Genomic DNA, 17,115 nt, shown 5'->3' with positions numbered 1-17,115 from the left:
AAGGACTGTTTTATAGACATTATTTGCTAAGGTGGATCCTGTAATTCACAAATGTTTCCTGTGAATGCAGTTATATCTGAAGTACCCTTGATCAGATTAAGTGAGGGCTTGAAATAGCATGTTTTGATAACTGCAATTCCTTTCTGTGTTTATGATTAACTGGGATAAAGACATGAGTTTGGGGCATCTCACAAAATTTCCATATTGTGAGATCTGAACAACTCTGTCATTATTTACCTGATCTCTTTATAGGTACAGACTGGCTTCTTGCAATTAGATTGACTCCCTGAAACTAAGGCCTCTTTCCACGCAGTCATCCGTTGACCTTGTAATACTGATATATCTCTGTGTTGAAATTGTACAGGAATAGAAGACTGCAATATCACAATATCAAAATGGAATGTTTACTTAATACTTTTTTTCAGAACTCAAAAATACTGAACATCCTTTGCTTTGTTTGAGGAAGAATAACATCTGCTAAATGAAGTTGTTGTTGTTGTTGTTGTGGAGTTTAACGCCATTTTTCAGCACACAATAGGCTATACATGATGGCCAGTATTAATGGTGGAGGAAGAACCCGGGAAAACCCCGGAAAGAACCACTGACCCACGAGAAGCTACTGGCAAGTGCTAAATGAAGTAGACTAAGTATTATGGGAAAATAATTGCTTACGATATAAAATGTATGAAAACAGTTTATTTTCTTTTGATTAGAACTGAAATTGTTTAACAGTGGCATAATGAGAAGGTTGAATTTCCAGTGCAACACTAATTTTTATGTGTATCAAAATCCTAGCAATGGCAGGGTTGCAAAATGTCATCAGGACTTAAAATTTCTGACACTGGTGAATAATTAACAGTGCTGGTAAGTGTTGTGATTTTATAAAAGTAAACTATATCTCTAAACTACAGTGTTACGTATATTTCGTTTATGCTGTGCACATCAGGTCATTCAAGACTACTGGAATTCATTTGGAACATTTTATGCTATTGAACTTGGTATCAGACATTTATGATTCTTTGAGATAAAAATTCACAATACTGTGTCTCTTAAATTTTGACTGTGTAACATAGATAAATAAACTATTTGTCCATTCTACTAAACTTGCTGGTTTTTTACTTCTATCTGTTACTAACCTGAAGGCCTCAAGTTGTAACATCAATCACATTGTGAATTTTCATACAACAACATCTACATACATATAAGCAAGCAAGAGTGGGCTATACATTGCTAATACACATGGCTAATAATAACTTATGAGAAAACATAATGAAACCATGTTTATGAAGAACACTATGTCCAATCCACAAACAGCACCTTGATGTATGTTACAAGAAGTTAAAAAATGTAAGGACAAAATCTCAGCATGGTTGAAGCCAATTGTCATTGCTGCTGCTTTGGTGAAAGGTTATAAAAATCTTTCACTTTCTGCTAAAAGTGACAAAATACAAATTGGATCTCTAATCCCCGCAAATGATATTGTCAAACATTTTTTAAATTCTTTCTGGTCAAATGTGTTTGTTACTGCATCATAAATTCTTTATTTTATTTTTACTCATAGAAACACGTTGATGACATCATTATTAGAGTCATCATCCTTTTTATTCTAGATTAGCATCAACATGTAACCAATACCAACTATTGCTGTTGTTGCTAAGCTCAGCAATGTAGATATACAAAGGGTACAAGGGTATAGCTGTTGCTACTGGTAACCATGATCCAACTTAATTACTCAGACTCCAAATTCACTCTCATCTGTTATCTTTGTCTATTTATTTCAAACACTTACATCAACATGTTAATGACCTGTAAATGTCACAGCAAAGATTTAAAGCTTATCTGTCATTAATCACTGTGGCTTTGGGTAGGCATAAGGACAAATGGCATGTGCTTGCTTAGCTTTGAACTTATTTACCTTTTATATTAAAGGACATATTCAAAGAAGCAGTAAATCACAAATGCAAACAAATTATGTGGTTAAAATAACAGCAGAAAGAAAATGTTATCTGCTATAAATTTCAATCATTCAAACCTACCAATTTAGAAAACATGAAATAAATATCTACATCATCGTAATTTTTCCTTTATTCCCTCTTTGTACAAAATTTGGCAACTTTTTCAAAGAATAAGCCACCCTCCCCCTACAGACACTCTTTCGGAAACTGATAAAGTGGTCAGGGAGCTTCCCCACAAACATTCTGATGCCTGGGTCCCAGATATCTACAGTGAATTTCTGACTGCATCTGGATACGTTTGGAACTTAAGTTACATAAACTAGCATATAACTGCCATTGTTTATACCTGTTCTAAAATTCATTAACTGTGTGAGCAAATATTAAGGACATGTACTTGAATTAAAGGAGCAGAAAATGAAATCAATTTTACATTGGTCAACCTCAACACCCAAATGTTTTGTACACATAAAAGTGAGTATGTCTGATCTGGGTCAGCTTTGCAGTTTTAGCTATTCCTTGTTATTCTGTTTTATGAGTTTGGTAAAGAAAATTTCTGCAATATTTACAGAAACCTTGTGTTTTTTTCCACACTTTGTTCAATCCAGGGCCAATTTTTCCTTTCCAGTAAAGGTGACAATTTCTTTTGATTTTTCATTTTCATATATCTGCTCAAATTCTCATCAATACCTTTTACAATAATTTGGCCTTGTGTGAATATACTTGTGTGATCACACTTATTTGAGTATACTTGTGTGAGTATACTTGTGTGAGTATACTTGCTCTCGCATCATCTTTGTGCTTTTTTTTCTTCAAAATCCACGAGGCTTGTGATCAGTCATCAAGAAAGTATCAATCACCTGTCAACCTAAATTACCTGCCACTGTTTATGCTGTTTCATAGGACGAATTACAAAAAAAGATCTTTCTTCATACCCTGTTGATATGAGTGCACAATCAACTGCCAGAATTTACCTATTATCCCAGTAGTTCATGTATGGCACATTGCTGCCCATAGGTAAAGTAATTAATTACTTTCCAACTTTCGTTTACCATAGGTACAAGGTATATCTCAACAGGTCTTGTGTAAATTAGAATAAAAATCTGCATTTTCTATTGGAGGACAAAAATCAAAGGAATATTCTATTTATTTAATTTGGGTAATATTCCAGCTGATTATTTTATGGAGAAAATAGCTGGTTTCCCTTGTTTTATCATATAAGGAACACTGCACTAATTCTAATAGTGGATCTTAAATGGGTAATGATTTAATACTAATTTATTCAACAAGTTTCATAAATGTAATATTAAATCATTACCCATTTGAGATTCTGTTTATCACAGTTTTTATTTTAATGGAAATCGTTTTGAGACAAAGAAGGAATAATTTTGTTTTATTCTGATTCAGACAGTGCATGATTCAAAATAGTTACAGACACTATTTAAAAAATTAATATGCAGTTCTATAAATAGTAACATTTAAAAATGGATTATTTATACAAGGCATAATTCAAAGAGCAACTTTCCTCCAAAATCAATACAACATTTAATGAAAACTCCAGTACAGCATGATGTCACAACATTCACTCATGTTAAATTAGATAAGCCATACAGTAAACATTACAGTGTTATTGGATGAAGTGTATCAATTCCACTACTAAGCATTCAACTTGTTGGATAATCATGAAAAGGGATGATTATTGGGTGCAGAAAATATGGATTTAATGTACTTGTGACCCTATAGTTGCATTATTTGATTTGGAAGGGTACTGCATACACAAATTTTATCTGCATCACATAATAAGAAACATTGAGCTATTTTACCATGAAACGAATGCTGTTGTTGGAGAACATTCTGTCAGTTGGGAGACCATCAAATGCCGATATCCTTCTCTAAGACAAGGTGAGTTTTATTTACTCCTATAAATTAACATTTAAATCATGCTTGTCATAGGCTGGGGTATATGTTACTGGTCCATTGACATATACCCTTCATTTTATTTGCAACAAGCCACTTTGGGGTAAATTGGGCATATTCCAACATACATAACCATTTCTCTAATTGCTCATTGGGCAATTGGTTCGAAAAAACTGCCGCCAAAGTGTTGACAGTATTAGCAAACACAAAAAGTTCTAGAAGGCAGGATCAGAAAAATTCCAAGAATCACAGCCAGAGAGAATACATCACAAGAATTTCATGGGCTTATTCCGGACCAAAAAGAATCACATAAAGTGATACATTAACGTCAAAAATATATAAAACTGCACACACTACAAGTAAAATGTGCCATAAAGGAGGCCAATATAACTATTATTATTATACACTCTTCTTTGTAAAACAGTAACTCATTTTATTTTCACAAATATAAACATGAAAACAACTGTTTATGTATGACACAAATTAAAAGTATTATTGCACATGAAAAAAATTTGAATGTAAAATATTCCCTTACCCTGACAATATCTGAAGGCAAAATATGCCCATGCCATATCCCACAAGCAAATATTTGTTACATTTTATCATTTCTTTTAATTTTATAATTTTTATAAATTGTTATAATTTTTTAACTGATTTTTCTAAAAATAACTTTAGTTTAAAAGACTATTTTCTTTACAAACATGACTCTGTCTTTCAATTACTTTGAAAGCTATTGATCTGACATGTCGAAGGATTCCCAAACCACATTATGTAGTGGAGCCATGTTTATAAAGCACACAGTAGTGCAATAGCAGTTAAAGGGAGATAAGTAAAAAATGTCTGTGTTATATTCATCATAGTGATAATGTTCCCTCTTATAGAACATGTATTTGACTAGTTTTCAGGTGCAGTCTTTCTTTTCCAATTCCATGAAAAAAATCATGAAAATAATTATCAGCAAAAATATTTGTAAAACATATATTTGTGAAAAGTAACTTTTGTTCTCTGTACAAAAAAACAGCTGTAATAACAAGTCACTTGTATTCCTTTAAATTTCTGGAACAATTTCTCAAGAGAGGCTGCTCTTTCACAGATAGTCCCTAAGACCAATGATTTGACTGCCATCAACACATAAAGTTATAATTTGCAATTATTTGGGAAACTCCATATAATCACTTTCATGTCAATGTTATTAATGATAAAGAAAACTGACACTTCAATTTCATTTTTAAGATTTTTTTACAGCATCCTTTGAAACTTAATTCTTTCAAACTTTCACTATCAGTTACAAATTTACCAAACATTCTCAGCTTCAGCAAGGTGTCTGGTTATACACAATCATAAATTATAAATCGTGACATGAAAATTAACTGCAAATAGTTCTCTCATGAAAAAGTAATGACAAAAGGTATAAAGATCCCCCAGACATTGAATCATTCAAAGTGAAATATATTTTAATGTGTGATATCATATGCAACTCCAGAATAAAATGTTTGAATTTTTTATAAGGATTCTTTAGGTACAGTTGGTCTATGTCAGAATGGTATTTTATTGTTTATTTTTGTATATTAATTTGCATTCAGCTTCCTCAGCTGTATGGATAAACAAAATCATCCAGTTCAATATCCAATTACTGTACAGACCCACATCTGCCACTAATGCACCAGCAGTCTTATGCAGCCTTTCAATAGTAATCAGTAGAACAAACAACACTGACCCTGATCTGCTGGCACATTATGTGATGGGTCTCTGTTGTTTTAGTTGGACCTGACTTATAAGCCAGTATATACAACACCCTTTGAAGTTAAGAATACAATAATCTTTCTATTCCCCTCAATCCAGACAGTTTATAATCATCAAAAGCTGCATTTAACAATACCAGATTCAACTGTGTTTTATAGCACAAATACGCTGGATCCAACTGCAAACAACATAGACCCTGATCCGCCATCACATAATAATGCACAGGCAGATCAGGATCTATGTTTGTTTGTTCTACTGATTACTCCACACAGACTACACAGAACACTATGTAGAACTGGGACTATGTTGTGTGTATTTCAACCAGACTTACAAGCAAGTACATATGGTAATTAAAGTATAGTACGTGTATCTGCAACCATGCAGGTGTGTACTTTAAACTGAAGAAACTGTCCGTCTAGCAGTAAATTAACATGTTAGCTTGCTTGCTTTTAAAGTCATTAAATACATCAAATACTGAAATAAAGTCACTGAAAAGAGATTTGTATCAATATAAAATTTGAGAAATTTGAGAAATTCATGTTTGAACTTTATGTCGTGTGCAAGATACAAAATTACGGCAAGTCAAAATATTTGCTTTGGTTTGGTTTTTATGTTTTGCTGTACTCCTATTGTTGACTGATAGGCATGGAGTGGTCTGTTGAAGTGTAAAATATAGAAAAATGTGGAGGGTTAACCATAAACTCTTACTTGTGCTGACACTGGGGTTCAAACTCAAGACCACTGTACTGCAAAGTAAGTGGTTTATTGCTCATTACTGTCAACACCAAAACCCAATCTTGTTGAAATTCCTGCAACTGATTTATGACATAGGCTTAGTACTGATAACCTCAAAACCAAGGTGATCCAAAGGTAATCTGGTTGTAAAACTGTCTGGTGTGAGGATTTGGTTTATAAATGGTTATTAATAGGTCTAAATAATTTACAACTGTATCACATTATTATCTAGTCCATGAACTTCTCTCTTAGCGGCCATCAAACCTGAATACGGGACATCAGGTAATGCCATCATCTAGGATGAATGGACAGAAATTTTGTGCAGACAAAACTAAAGTTATTTCAGAAATCTGCAGCTGACATGCATTTTTTTCTTCTTAAATTTTGCCATACATGCATACACTTTAACATATCAGGGTTATCTATACACTTTCTGTTTCAAATTTGAATTATGATCTTTTTAAAATTGGCACAGAATTTTATTCAGCAATATATTCATTTTCTAATTAAATTGATAAGCAAAGTCAAAATAGTGAGTGAAAATTTCCAGCAGTCAAATGAATTTTCCAATTACAGATGAATGCTGATTTAAGGCTAACGTGTTTCTCTTTAAAGGAATGAATCTTCACTTGAGAATACTGCCAACTTTATTCATTGAAAGTCCGTACCTTTTTATTAAAGTTTGCTTTCCATTCATTTGGATACAACTGAAACAAGTACATGTACTTTATGATGTCATGCATCACAATACTAATAAAAGTCTATCAGGAGAGTAGGTCTCAATTTATAATTACCTCCAGCTGGTATTAGGATGGTCACAAAATAAGTTTTGAAAAACAACCCTGTATCGATCAATAACACTGATAACTTTTATATTTCTATATTAGGTGGCTGAATAAGAATTTCTTCCAGGTGAGTAAAATAATTAGTTCTTGCCTGACTGGGAAAGTGGATTTTATGATTTCTCAATCTGTTTATTGTTAGCGCTTGAAATTATTCAACACATAGTTTTCCTTGTCTTGTGTAATAACTGTAAAATAGCCTTTCAGGAATTTGTGTGCTTTTAGATAAAAAGATATGCTTCAGATATTTAAATATGGTCTATTTTGTAATTGGATAAAATGCAATACATTGTAATATCTAATAATCTATACATGACAGGTGATAATTACATTCTAATATTATTTCTACTGTTGTTTATGCTATTGATTCAGTGACTGTGCTCTGCTAACTGATTTAATTAAGTCACCTTATTAAAAATTACAGAATTTGCTGAGAAAATTTGCATAAATATTTCATTTGAACTACATAGTCACAAAAGAATATATTTTACTCAGCTGTGCTTCGGTGAAATCAACTGCCAATTACAACCCTAACTCATCAAATATGACTATTTTTAAGTGTAAACTGAAACACAATCTCATGCATGAATAAGCCAATTATTATACAAATTACTATAAATGATGTCTTTTACCTTACATTACATGCACTACAGTCATTGCATTGATTGTAAATTCATGCAATGCTTACCACTTTACAAATAAACTTTACCTATTCACGATGTTTTCTTTTTCTTGTTAAATGTAGTTTAGCAATTTTCTAAATCTCAGGGTATCTTTGTAACATGTTTGTTTTCTTGTCTATTTTTTGTATTTAAAAAAGACTATTAATAACCACTGCCTATTGAAGCTATATAGCTGATTCTTTATCATTCTTTAAAATCGACCATAGTATAGTATTTTTTGTATGTGACTCAAGAATATATACATTTGTGGTATCCACTTTGCTGAAAAGAGTAGGACCGCCCCGGTGGCCTAGTGGTTACTGCATCCACCTCGGATGTGATTGGTTACAGGTTCGAACCCCAGCCGAGTCATACCAAAGACTTAAATAATCGTAATAATAGCTGCCTTGCTTGGTGCTCAGCATTAAGAGGTTAGTACTAGGACTGGTCGGCCTGGTGTCAGGATAATGTGACTGGGTGGGAGATCATGATGCATGTTATTAAAGCTACGTTAAAAATTGAAAACACACACACACACACACAGAGAAAAGAATAATGAACTTATTATTGAAAAAAAAACATTGTACTTTTGTGGTAGCATAGAGACTATGACAGATGATACGAGACCAATCTCACCTTTGTATGGCCTCTCACTGATAGGTAATTCAGTTAACTGTGTATTATAATGTAGTTAATTTTTCTAACTGTTATATCAGACTGATAATGGCTTCATGGAAAATTAATTTATACTGTTTTAGTCTCAGTTAATTATTATTATTTTTTTAATTATTATTATTATTATTATTACCATATATACTCACTTATAAGTTAAGTTGTACTTCAATCTGCAATGACCCAAATCTGCCCTTGCATAATGTGCAGGCAGATCTGGGTATAAGTAGTTTCTAAGGACTCATCAGGAAAACAAACAACACAGACCTCAATTTGATGGTGCATGATGCTTGACAGATCAAGATCGGTGTTATTTGCTGCTGGACTCAACTTGTAACCAATTTCAGACAGTATTAATAACTTTTATTTTGGGTTTTTTTGTCATAAATATTAAAGGTATATTAAGAGGAATTTGTACATGTTTACATAGAAAAATCCAGGTGTCAGAGTTAAGTTTGCAATAACTCAGACAAATAATCAATACAGAGGTAATTGCATAATAACTATTAGCTGGTCACTGGTCAGCAGATCAGAGAGATTACCAATAAGCAATAAATGGCAAAAACTGTCAATAGGTCAATTTTAGTTCCACTATTAATTGAACATTTTCAGCGACAGGTCACTTCAAATCTGATCTCATTACCTGAAAGTGCCTATAATACTGCAACCAATATAATGACATTAGCTTTTTGCATCAGTTAAGCTGGGCTAGTTTTTTGCACATGTATTTGGAAATGACTGCAAGCATTCTATGGTTAATTTCAGGCATTCAGCTTTGCCGTCATTCAGAATTACACTTCCAATTTGTACATGTTTCAAAGACAAAAATGTCCAGGTGTCAGGGTCAAAAACCAGATGTATAAAGCTTGACAATTTTACGCACACTTCATATAATCACACCACTGGATACATCAACCTAAAATGTGACCTATTTGTAGTATGGATTTCAGACCTTTCACACTCTTATGTGGAGCAAGGACATAACTCTTATACATATTATGTTGTAAAGAAATGAAATTAACTTGTGGCAAGAAGTACATGACAGTTATGAATTATGTGTCTTACGATTATTTGAATATTACATAAAATTAAAAATGATGAATTAAAGTATGCAACAAATGGAAAACCTATATCAGGTACTATGGTACAAGACCATTTTTGTTTTGTCTGTGCAATCCACAGAAAGAAAAAAGGCAGTAAATAATACTTGTCAATGTTACCAGAAATAGCTTTTTGGGATCAATGAAATCTGATATTTTTTTTGTTATTAGTGACATTTCAATCAATTAATGCAAATCCTGTGTTTGTCTTTTGCATTTCACTGTTGTAAATATGTCTGTAATCTAATACTGCAGCTGCACATGAACATGGGCAGTAATGCTCATGACGTAAGAAATTAGTTACATGTGACAGATGAATATCAGTTATTGCTTTTTTTTAAAATTTCTATTAAAATATCAATAATTAATCATTGAGAAGACTTTTCTTTATATTTCACTGACAGACATAAAATTTGAAATACACTACTTCAAGATAATTTGATGAAATTTTCAAATGCATGCAAAGTTTCTAATTTCAATCATCTTCAACCATGCTGTGAAATAAAAAATAGCCATCAGATGAATGACTGCCTCCCCTCCCAATGTAGCTATCATAAATACAAAATTTCACCTTTAGTGACCTTGACCTTTCATTTTTTATTGCAGACTCAATAGGAAGCATTTATACCTCAACTGTAATGTAACTATGAAGCTGATAACAACTCCATGTGGGAAACTTGAGGAAAGTCAACTTATTATGTGGAACCCAAAGCATAGATTTTAGATCCAGTAACCATAACCTTTAACCTCTGCACCCAATAATCAAGGGAGAGGATCCTCTGTCAAAATTTAGACAAACAATAAATTATGATGAAAACTGGATCCAGGAGACCTGTGACTTGTTCAGCAGAAATCCTGCAAAATTTGCAATGCCAGTTCCAGTCACCTTGACCTTTCACTTCCTGACCTAAAAATAAATCAGGAACTGCCAATACACAAGTGTTGTCTACCTACGAAATTTGTTTCAAATTAAGCCAAGAAACTTAATATATGCGCAAATTAAAATAATATTTTAAGCTAAGATAATCTTCATCTTACATATAGCAGCCCAAAAGTGGACAGGCTTCTGTCTCTACCTATAGTTGAGGCAAATAAGAACTGTTTTAAAAAAAAGACCATGGCAAACTTAACCTACGTTGTTGAAGTCACCTCGCCAATAACTTGACAAACTGACAAATGAGTATTGTCATTGTTATAAACCCCCACATCTTTGGTCAGATGGATAAAAATGCACTCAAAGGAAAATAACATGCATCTTGTGTTTAAAACTGGCAGCACAAGAATTATACCCTTGGCTTCTGCATGGAGGAGAAATGTTTCTGCAAATCTATGAAGAAAACTAAATTTGCCGAAATATAATTAGCAATTAAAAACAATAAAGTCAAACAAATTTGTATTATCAAGTATTATATTGAGAAAGTATTCTGTCATAAATATATAGCACCAACAAAATCCATTATGAATCTAGTGCTGCAAAACATTTAATTTACAGTATACCATTTCCCAGCTAAATAAAGTTACAGAGCAAAAATGACAAAAAAACGACTAACAGTGTACATATTTTAGATCAATGAAATCATGTGGTAGAATGTATACAAACCTTCATCTAGCACTGCCATAATGTCATCCAATGTCCCACATTCTACTACAAAGAGGTTTTCTACATAGAACCCTCTGTTTTTGGACCACCGCACTGCCAAATAACGCCTTTGGTTTGTATTGAGTAGATCTATAACCTGTTGTTGAAAAAGTTATGGGATTAGATCATATAATCGTATAATTCATAAAATCTTTTGTAATAATGAATAATTCCTTCCATCTCATTTTTGTCTTCATAAAGATATTAAACATGTGAAAACAATGAAGCTTTAGAACACATACAATTGTTATAAAATACCAGATGTAGTGACCTGTTTTGGCACAATGAAGGCTGAAAATAAAGCCTAAATTATATTGAGGTAAATCTTGCATTTTTTTATCAAAGTCTGATTTTGGGTAGGGAAAATTCATGTACCTTAAAATGGTTAACTTTCTTTGGTACCTCAAAATTGTACCACCTTAATTGCAAGTGGAACATTAAACACCTTCATTGCAAATGGTACATTAAACACTTTACCCTATGTTTAATAGTGTGGGTAGTAATAGAGAATGGTTGACTCTTGAGACTATTGACCAACAGTGACCGAAGGTAAAAGTATCCCGTCTTTAACATACTTAGCATTTTCTTATTAGATTTACCTTCACCTTAGGACCCCGAAATCTACATCTTTATTTCTTACCCTAACTGCAAACCATTTTAACTTTTTAGTCAGACTGACCCTGACCACAGACCATATGACCCCAAAAATCAATCTCTCTTGCTCTATGTGCAAGCCATATACAACATTTAGTCCAGATCTGTGATGAAGAAACCATATTTCTTCATTCAGTCACAGTAACTTTAGTCTCTTCCCCTTTAGCACCAAAACTAATAGGCTTCTTCTTTACTTCAAGTACAAACTATACACACTGTTTGACCCAGGACTGTGATTCAGAGCTAACATTACACAAAAACCTTTCTTCCTTCTTTCAGTCAAAGTTATTTTTTGGTACCCAAAAGTAATAGGCTTCTTACATGCTGCTAATGCAAGCCATCCATAAAATCTGGTAAAATTAGTGTAAAACTAAAGTCGTTGTGTGGAGACAGAAGAAGTAAGAGAGACTCTTGCAATGTCATAGCAGTATATGGTCTGCCTTTTGGCAAGCATATAAAAATGCAATAATATTAGTGTAGGTGTAATGGTAATGATCGCTAAACATTATCTGACCACTTTTCTGTAACACAGAAACCAGCAAAAGGATTTCCAGTGCTGCCAAAGATGAGTAATTTTAATTTTCCTAACTTATCTGAATCAAAATAACATCTTAGAACTAAGATATAAAGCTAACAAATTCCACTGCCACCTTATAAAAATAGCAAGAAGCTGATCTATCTTAGAATTAGAATTATAGTTGCTCCCTCTCTTGTCTCTCTTACAACCATCACTATAGTACATGACAGTTTCCTTCACTGCAGTTAATTTAACTCAAACATGTGGCTCCAAGTGGGCCTGACGTGGCTCATCTAGCTGGCATATACCTCAAACCCAAATGCCTGCACATTTGGAAAGAGGTTGCTCATCTAGCTGGCATCTACCTCAAACCCAAATGCCAGTACAGATGGAAAGAGGTTGCTCATCTGGCTGGCATCTAGCTCAAAACCCAAATGCCTGTACAGTTGGAAAGAGGTTGCTCATCAGGCTAGCATATACCTCAAACCCAAATGCCAGTACAGTTGGAAAGAGATTGCTCATCTGGCTAGCATATACCTCAAACCCAAATGCCGGTACAGTTGAAAAGAGGTTGCTCATCTAGCTGGCATATACCTCAAACCCAAATGCCAGCACAGTTGTCCATGAAGTCATTAGTTAGTTTTATGCTTTCTGACATTGAAAGGTTCTTTTTTTGCACTGGCAGCCATATTGGATGGCAGATCAGCACAATCTGTAGAAACAAGAAATGCCTTATGACAAAATCCTTTTTGTTATATTTTGTAAAAATCTGTTGACAGGTTTGCAAGAAGAAGCCATTTAAAGTTTAATTTTGTTTGTAATGGCAGAATAATGTCTGATTCCAAAGAATCAACAAAAATGTACAAAAACTGAAATACCTTCATGCCTGAATGCTGTCAAATTTGTTAAAAATCTGTTCAGTAGTTTTTGAGAAGTCATTTGATGGGTGGGGGGTTGCTATAGCTACCATGTTCAATGATGGGTGGCATCAAGTACCATAAAATGAACGTCCCCTGTGTATATTACATTGTTTATGCCAGCAATTAAAACAAAAAGTATCCAAGAATATGTTCAACTCAGGATTCTCATGCTTTTTAAAACAAAGATTTCCAGGCTTTTTCTTGGTCAAATTGATTTTTAAGGATCACTTATGACATTTACAGAACAGAATAAAAAACATTCTGATTTAGAAAACATGCACTTTTAAAGCTGTTTCTATTTTGAGATTCTCCCATAACATCCTAATTAGACACAGGGCTGTGTACCAAAACACAAAATGTACCACTTAGAAACAAGTACTTGTTTGTTTACTTTACATACCTAAAGGGAAACTGGCGAAGAAAATCATTATTACTTTTCTCATACACTCACTACGATCGTACATCTCAGCCATCATGATGCAATGTGACACTAGGCTGGTCTTTATAACTTCCACATGAAGAAACAAAAATTATGCCAATATGGCACAGACTATGAGATAACCAGTCTACTTGCCAATCCAGCTGCCTGGACATATAATTAGGGCATGCACACAAATGACCAATACACCAATTGTATCTCAGCTTAATGAAGAGTTTGGCAACCTCCAAAAATTACATTAAGAACTCAATAAATTTAACTCCCAATCTGTTGAGTTATGACTCAGTTATGTATTTGTTTATGATCAAGTGGCAGCAAAAGGGCTTTTGCCAGTCGAGCACAAACCTATTCTTTCTCCCACATTTTTCCTAATTTCCTGGTAGTGTCATAACCCTGTAACAGGCACAGTAAATTGGGAACAAAATAAATAAAAGCAAACCTGTTCATTGTAAATCTCAAGATAGGATGCTCGTATAATCTTTTGCCCTGGCTGCTTTTTCAACTGTTCAAACATATACTTCAGTGATCGCTGGATGATTCCAAACATCTCTGGATCTGGCTGCTTCCCATCCTGAAACTAGAGGTGTAAAGAACATTTTTTTAGACTGGTTACTACATATATCATCTGTACTCGCTTACAAGACAAGTCTAACTGCAAACTGATCAGACTCAGATCTGTCATTGCATAATGCACTGGCTGGTCTGGGTCTGTATTGTTAGGAGCAATCAGTAGAACAAAAAACATAGACTCTGATTTGCAGGTATTGTAGTCTTTCTATTTATGATTTCAACCATACAACATAAACCATTAGCTGCCATTTTATTATAATGCATTGGTCAGATGCTGTGATAGTTCTTTTTCTGCACATATCTGAATGCCTACATCAAAAATTAAAACCTTTGCACACCATCTCCCAATGTTCTAGTAACTATACACTGACTACTTGCAACCGACAGTAAGGCAATTTAGTGAATTTCATCTTACAGCTGGTGAAAATTTGCATTTCCCAGCAATAATGGCAAAATTGTCTAAACCTCTTGCATCCTGCTGTTGAAGTTCAAATGCACATAACAAAGAACATTCCATACATAATAAATTTTTAAAAATTCAATAATTCAAAATACATGTGCCATTTTGCTAGGATGAAATACAAGTACATGTGTTACAGCCGTCAATTTCTTCACCAATAGTGTTTCAGCCAGGTCTGACAAAAAAGGGGCCAATGGGCAGTCCCTTCCTTTGAAAAAGTGGGCTAAAGGTGTGATCAACATGTACCTAGCTTCTGATATTATTTGCATAAAATCCAAATAAATAACCATCTTTGCTTTAGGATTCCCCTCTTAGATGCATGAGACCATATTATAACATTGCAGGAGAAGTCGAAGTCCACAGTTTTAAACCCATCTAGCATTATAATCATCGGGCTTTACAAAGTTTCAGCTCTTTTGTTCCATCACTGTGGAATCCAATTCTTTATCAGAAGTTTTATCTTGCTTGGTGGGGGGGGTTATTTGCAAGCCTGTTCACTAGACATCATATCTGTGATATTTTTTCAGTCTTGGCATAATACTGAGGTAATAACTGATTGTGATACTGGGATAATGAAATCTGTTATGCATCATTCTGGATCTACCTCCTAGCAAAACTTTGCTACTTATAATAAATGGTGTCACACCAAGGTCATATCATGTAACTGGCACTACAAGGTTATGAGAATCAGAAACTATAAATTTGTCTTGCAATTAAAAATGTTATTAAAACAGAAGCGAAGTTATTGTCACTGTGTCACTTGAATTTCTTCTATATTTGTCATCAAGACATTCATAATTCAGTCACATATATAGCTTATTCTTTACCTCATAACCAAGAAATAGTACAAAATGTAAATATAGTAAATGATTATTTCTGGATGATTCCAAGCTTTGGGATTAGGAAGATGGCGTAAAAATAAATAGTTCAAATATAATGACCAGTGAAATTGAAAACGATTCCTTGATAGATTTCATTAATTTTCACAAAAACAATTACTACCGGTAAGCAGTTTTGACATTAATTTTGGAGCATTGAATCTCTAGTTTTGTGGGACTGGTATCTACTGCACACAAATCCCACAAATGCAAATCCTGGCTGAAATAGATCTTCAAGCAAAATATAGCTATTTAAGAACATAAGCATGATTAATAAAAGGTTAAAAATCTACATCAACAATGAATATATACACACTTACAAAAAATGTGTGAATGATTATAATATTTTTTTATAAAAACAATGAGATAGGATCTGTAATATTTTGATATTGGTCATTTACAACCATTGCTCACTTTAAGGAGAAACACACAGAATTACAATGAACAAAACTATAGTAAAATGCAAATGGCTGTAGCAGGTAACAACTTGCAATCACGCTACATAACTGTTACGAAATGCCCGATATGGCTCATTTAGTCTTCCATACTTTTCATATAATCAGGTTGTCTTGTTTCACGCGCCGTAATATTTCTGTAAATGTAATTTGTCGTCGTATCGCATGATGCTTTTATTTGCTCGCACTACTATATATATATCGGGTAGAGATATTGAAGGACACAGCCAATATAGAGGGAAGCTCTAAACATATTCAGCTGTCGGGCAGGTGCCATTGTAATTTAGTTAGAGCCAAACAGTTGGGTGAGTCGAATGTTTTTTAGTCAACTCTTTTTATTATTTACAATAATTATTCAGTTTCGTAAAAGCACGTTCATTGTTGTATTATGTGGTCACATCGTTTATCGTATTTGCAATTCAGTTTATTAAGATATAACCAAGGCAATGTGGTAGCGAGTTAATTTCATCTAGTCGCTATCACGACTAATTTCGAAAACATATTATGCATGTATTAATGTCATAGCATTACGTATATTTATTTTTATTGCATAGCATTCCTATGTCATACTTCGTACCTATCGTATATTCTTAAAGTAGTTGCAACAAAACCCATTCCAATTAAACTAGACTATTGGAAAGGTGCGTTTATTTTCCATATTCAGCTCGACGGTTATGAGCAGCCGGATGGGCTTGTGGATACCATGACGTCTGGTGTACCATTACTAGTATAACCCACCAATTCAGTGCCAATATACAGGTACAAGTGCGGAGGGGAAAGTGACCGTGCCTGAGAGAAGGCCGTGTCAACATGTATTTTCCAATCAAGTAGTGTTTTGACTACAAGTAAAGCACAATAACAAGTAGTGTATTGACTACAAGTAAAGCACAATAACAAGTAGTGTATTGACTACAAGTAAAAGCATAATAACAAGTAGTGGTTTGACTACATGTGAATTAT

General features: G+C 33.6%; 1 protein-coding gene and 1 long non-coding RNA gene across 2 annotated transcripts in view; one reads left to right on the top strand and one right to left on the bottom strand.

Annotated features, from left to right (window-relative positions):
* The first annotated feature begins 3,368 nt into the window (after positions 1-3,368).
* On the top strand, positions 3,369-10,365 carry LOC149775070 (uncharacterized). Its single transcript, XR_016416493.1, has 3 exons — positions 3,369-3,854; positions 7,235-7,259; positions 10,230-10,365. It is a non-coding gene; the product is annotated as an uncharacterized LOC149775070 (long non-coding RNA).
* An 805-nt stretch (positions 10,366-11,170) lies between these two features.
* LOC149775069 (kinesin-like protein KIF12) overlaps positions 11,171-17,115 on the bottom strand; it is a 65,857-nt gene continuing 59,912 nt past the window's right edge. The window contains exons 6-7 of the mRNA XM_089943343.1: positions 14,232-14,369; positions 11,171-11,359 (exon numbers count right to left, since the gene is read on the bottom strand). Coding sequence (XP_089799469.1) covers positions 11,186-11,359; positions 14,232-14,369 — 312 coding nt within the window. The 3' untranslated portion in view covers positions 11,171-11,185. The remainder of the gene's footprint in view (positions 11,360-14,231; positions 14,370-17,115) is intronic.

Source organism: Sinohyriopsis cumingii, chromosome 19 (assembly GCF_028554795.1).
Source record: "Sinohyriopsis cumingii isolate HCF-2022 chromosome 19, ASM2855479v2, whole genome shotgun sequence".
Lineage (NCBI taxonomy): Eukaryota > Metazoa > Mollusca > Bivalvia > Unionida > Unionidae > Sinohyriopsis > Sinohyriopsis cumingii.
The sequence above is the reverse complement of the archived record's forward strand: the minus strand, read 5'-3'. Positions and strand labels throughout refer to the sequence as shown.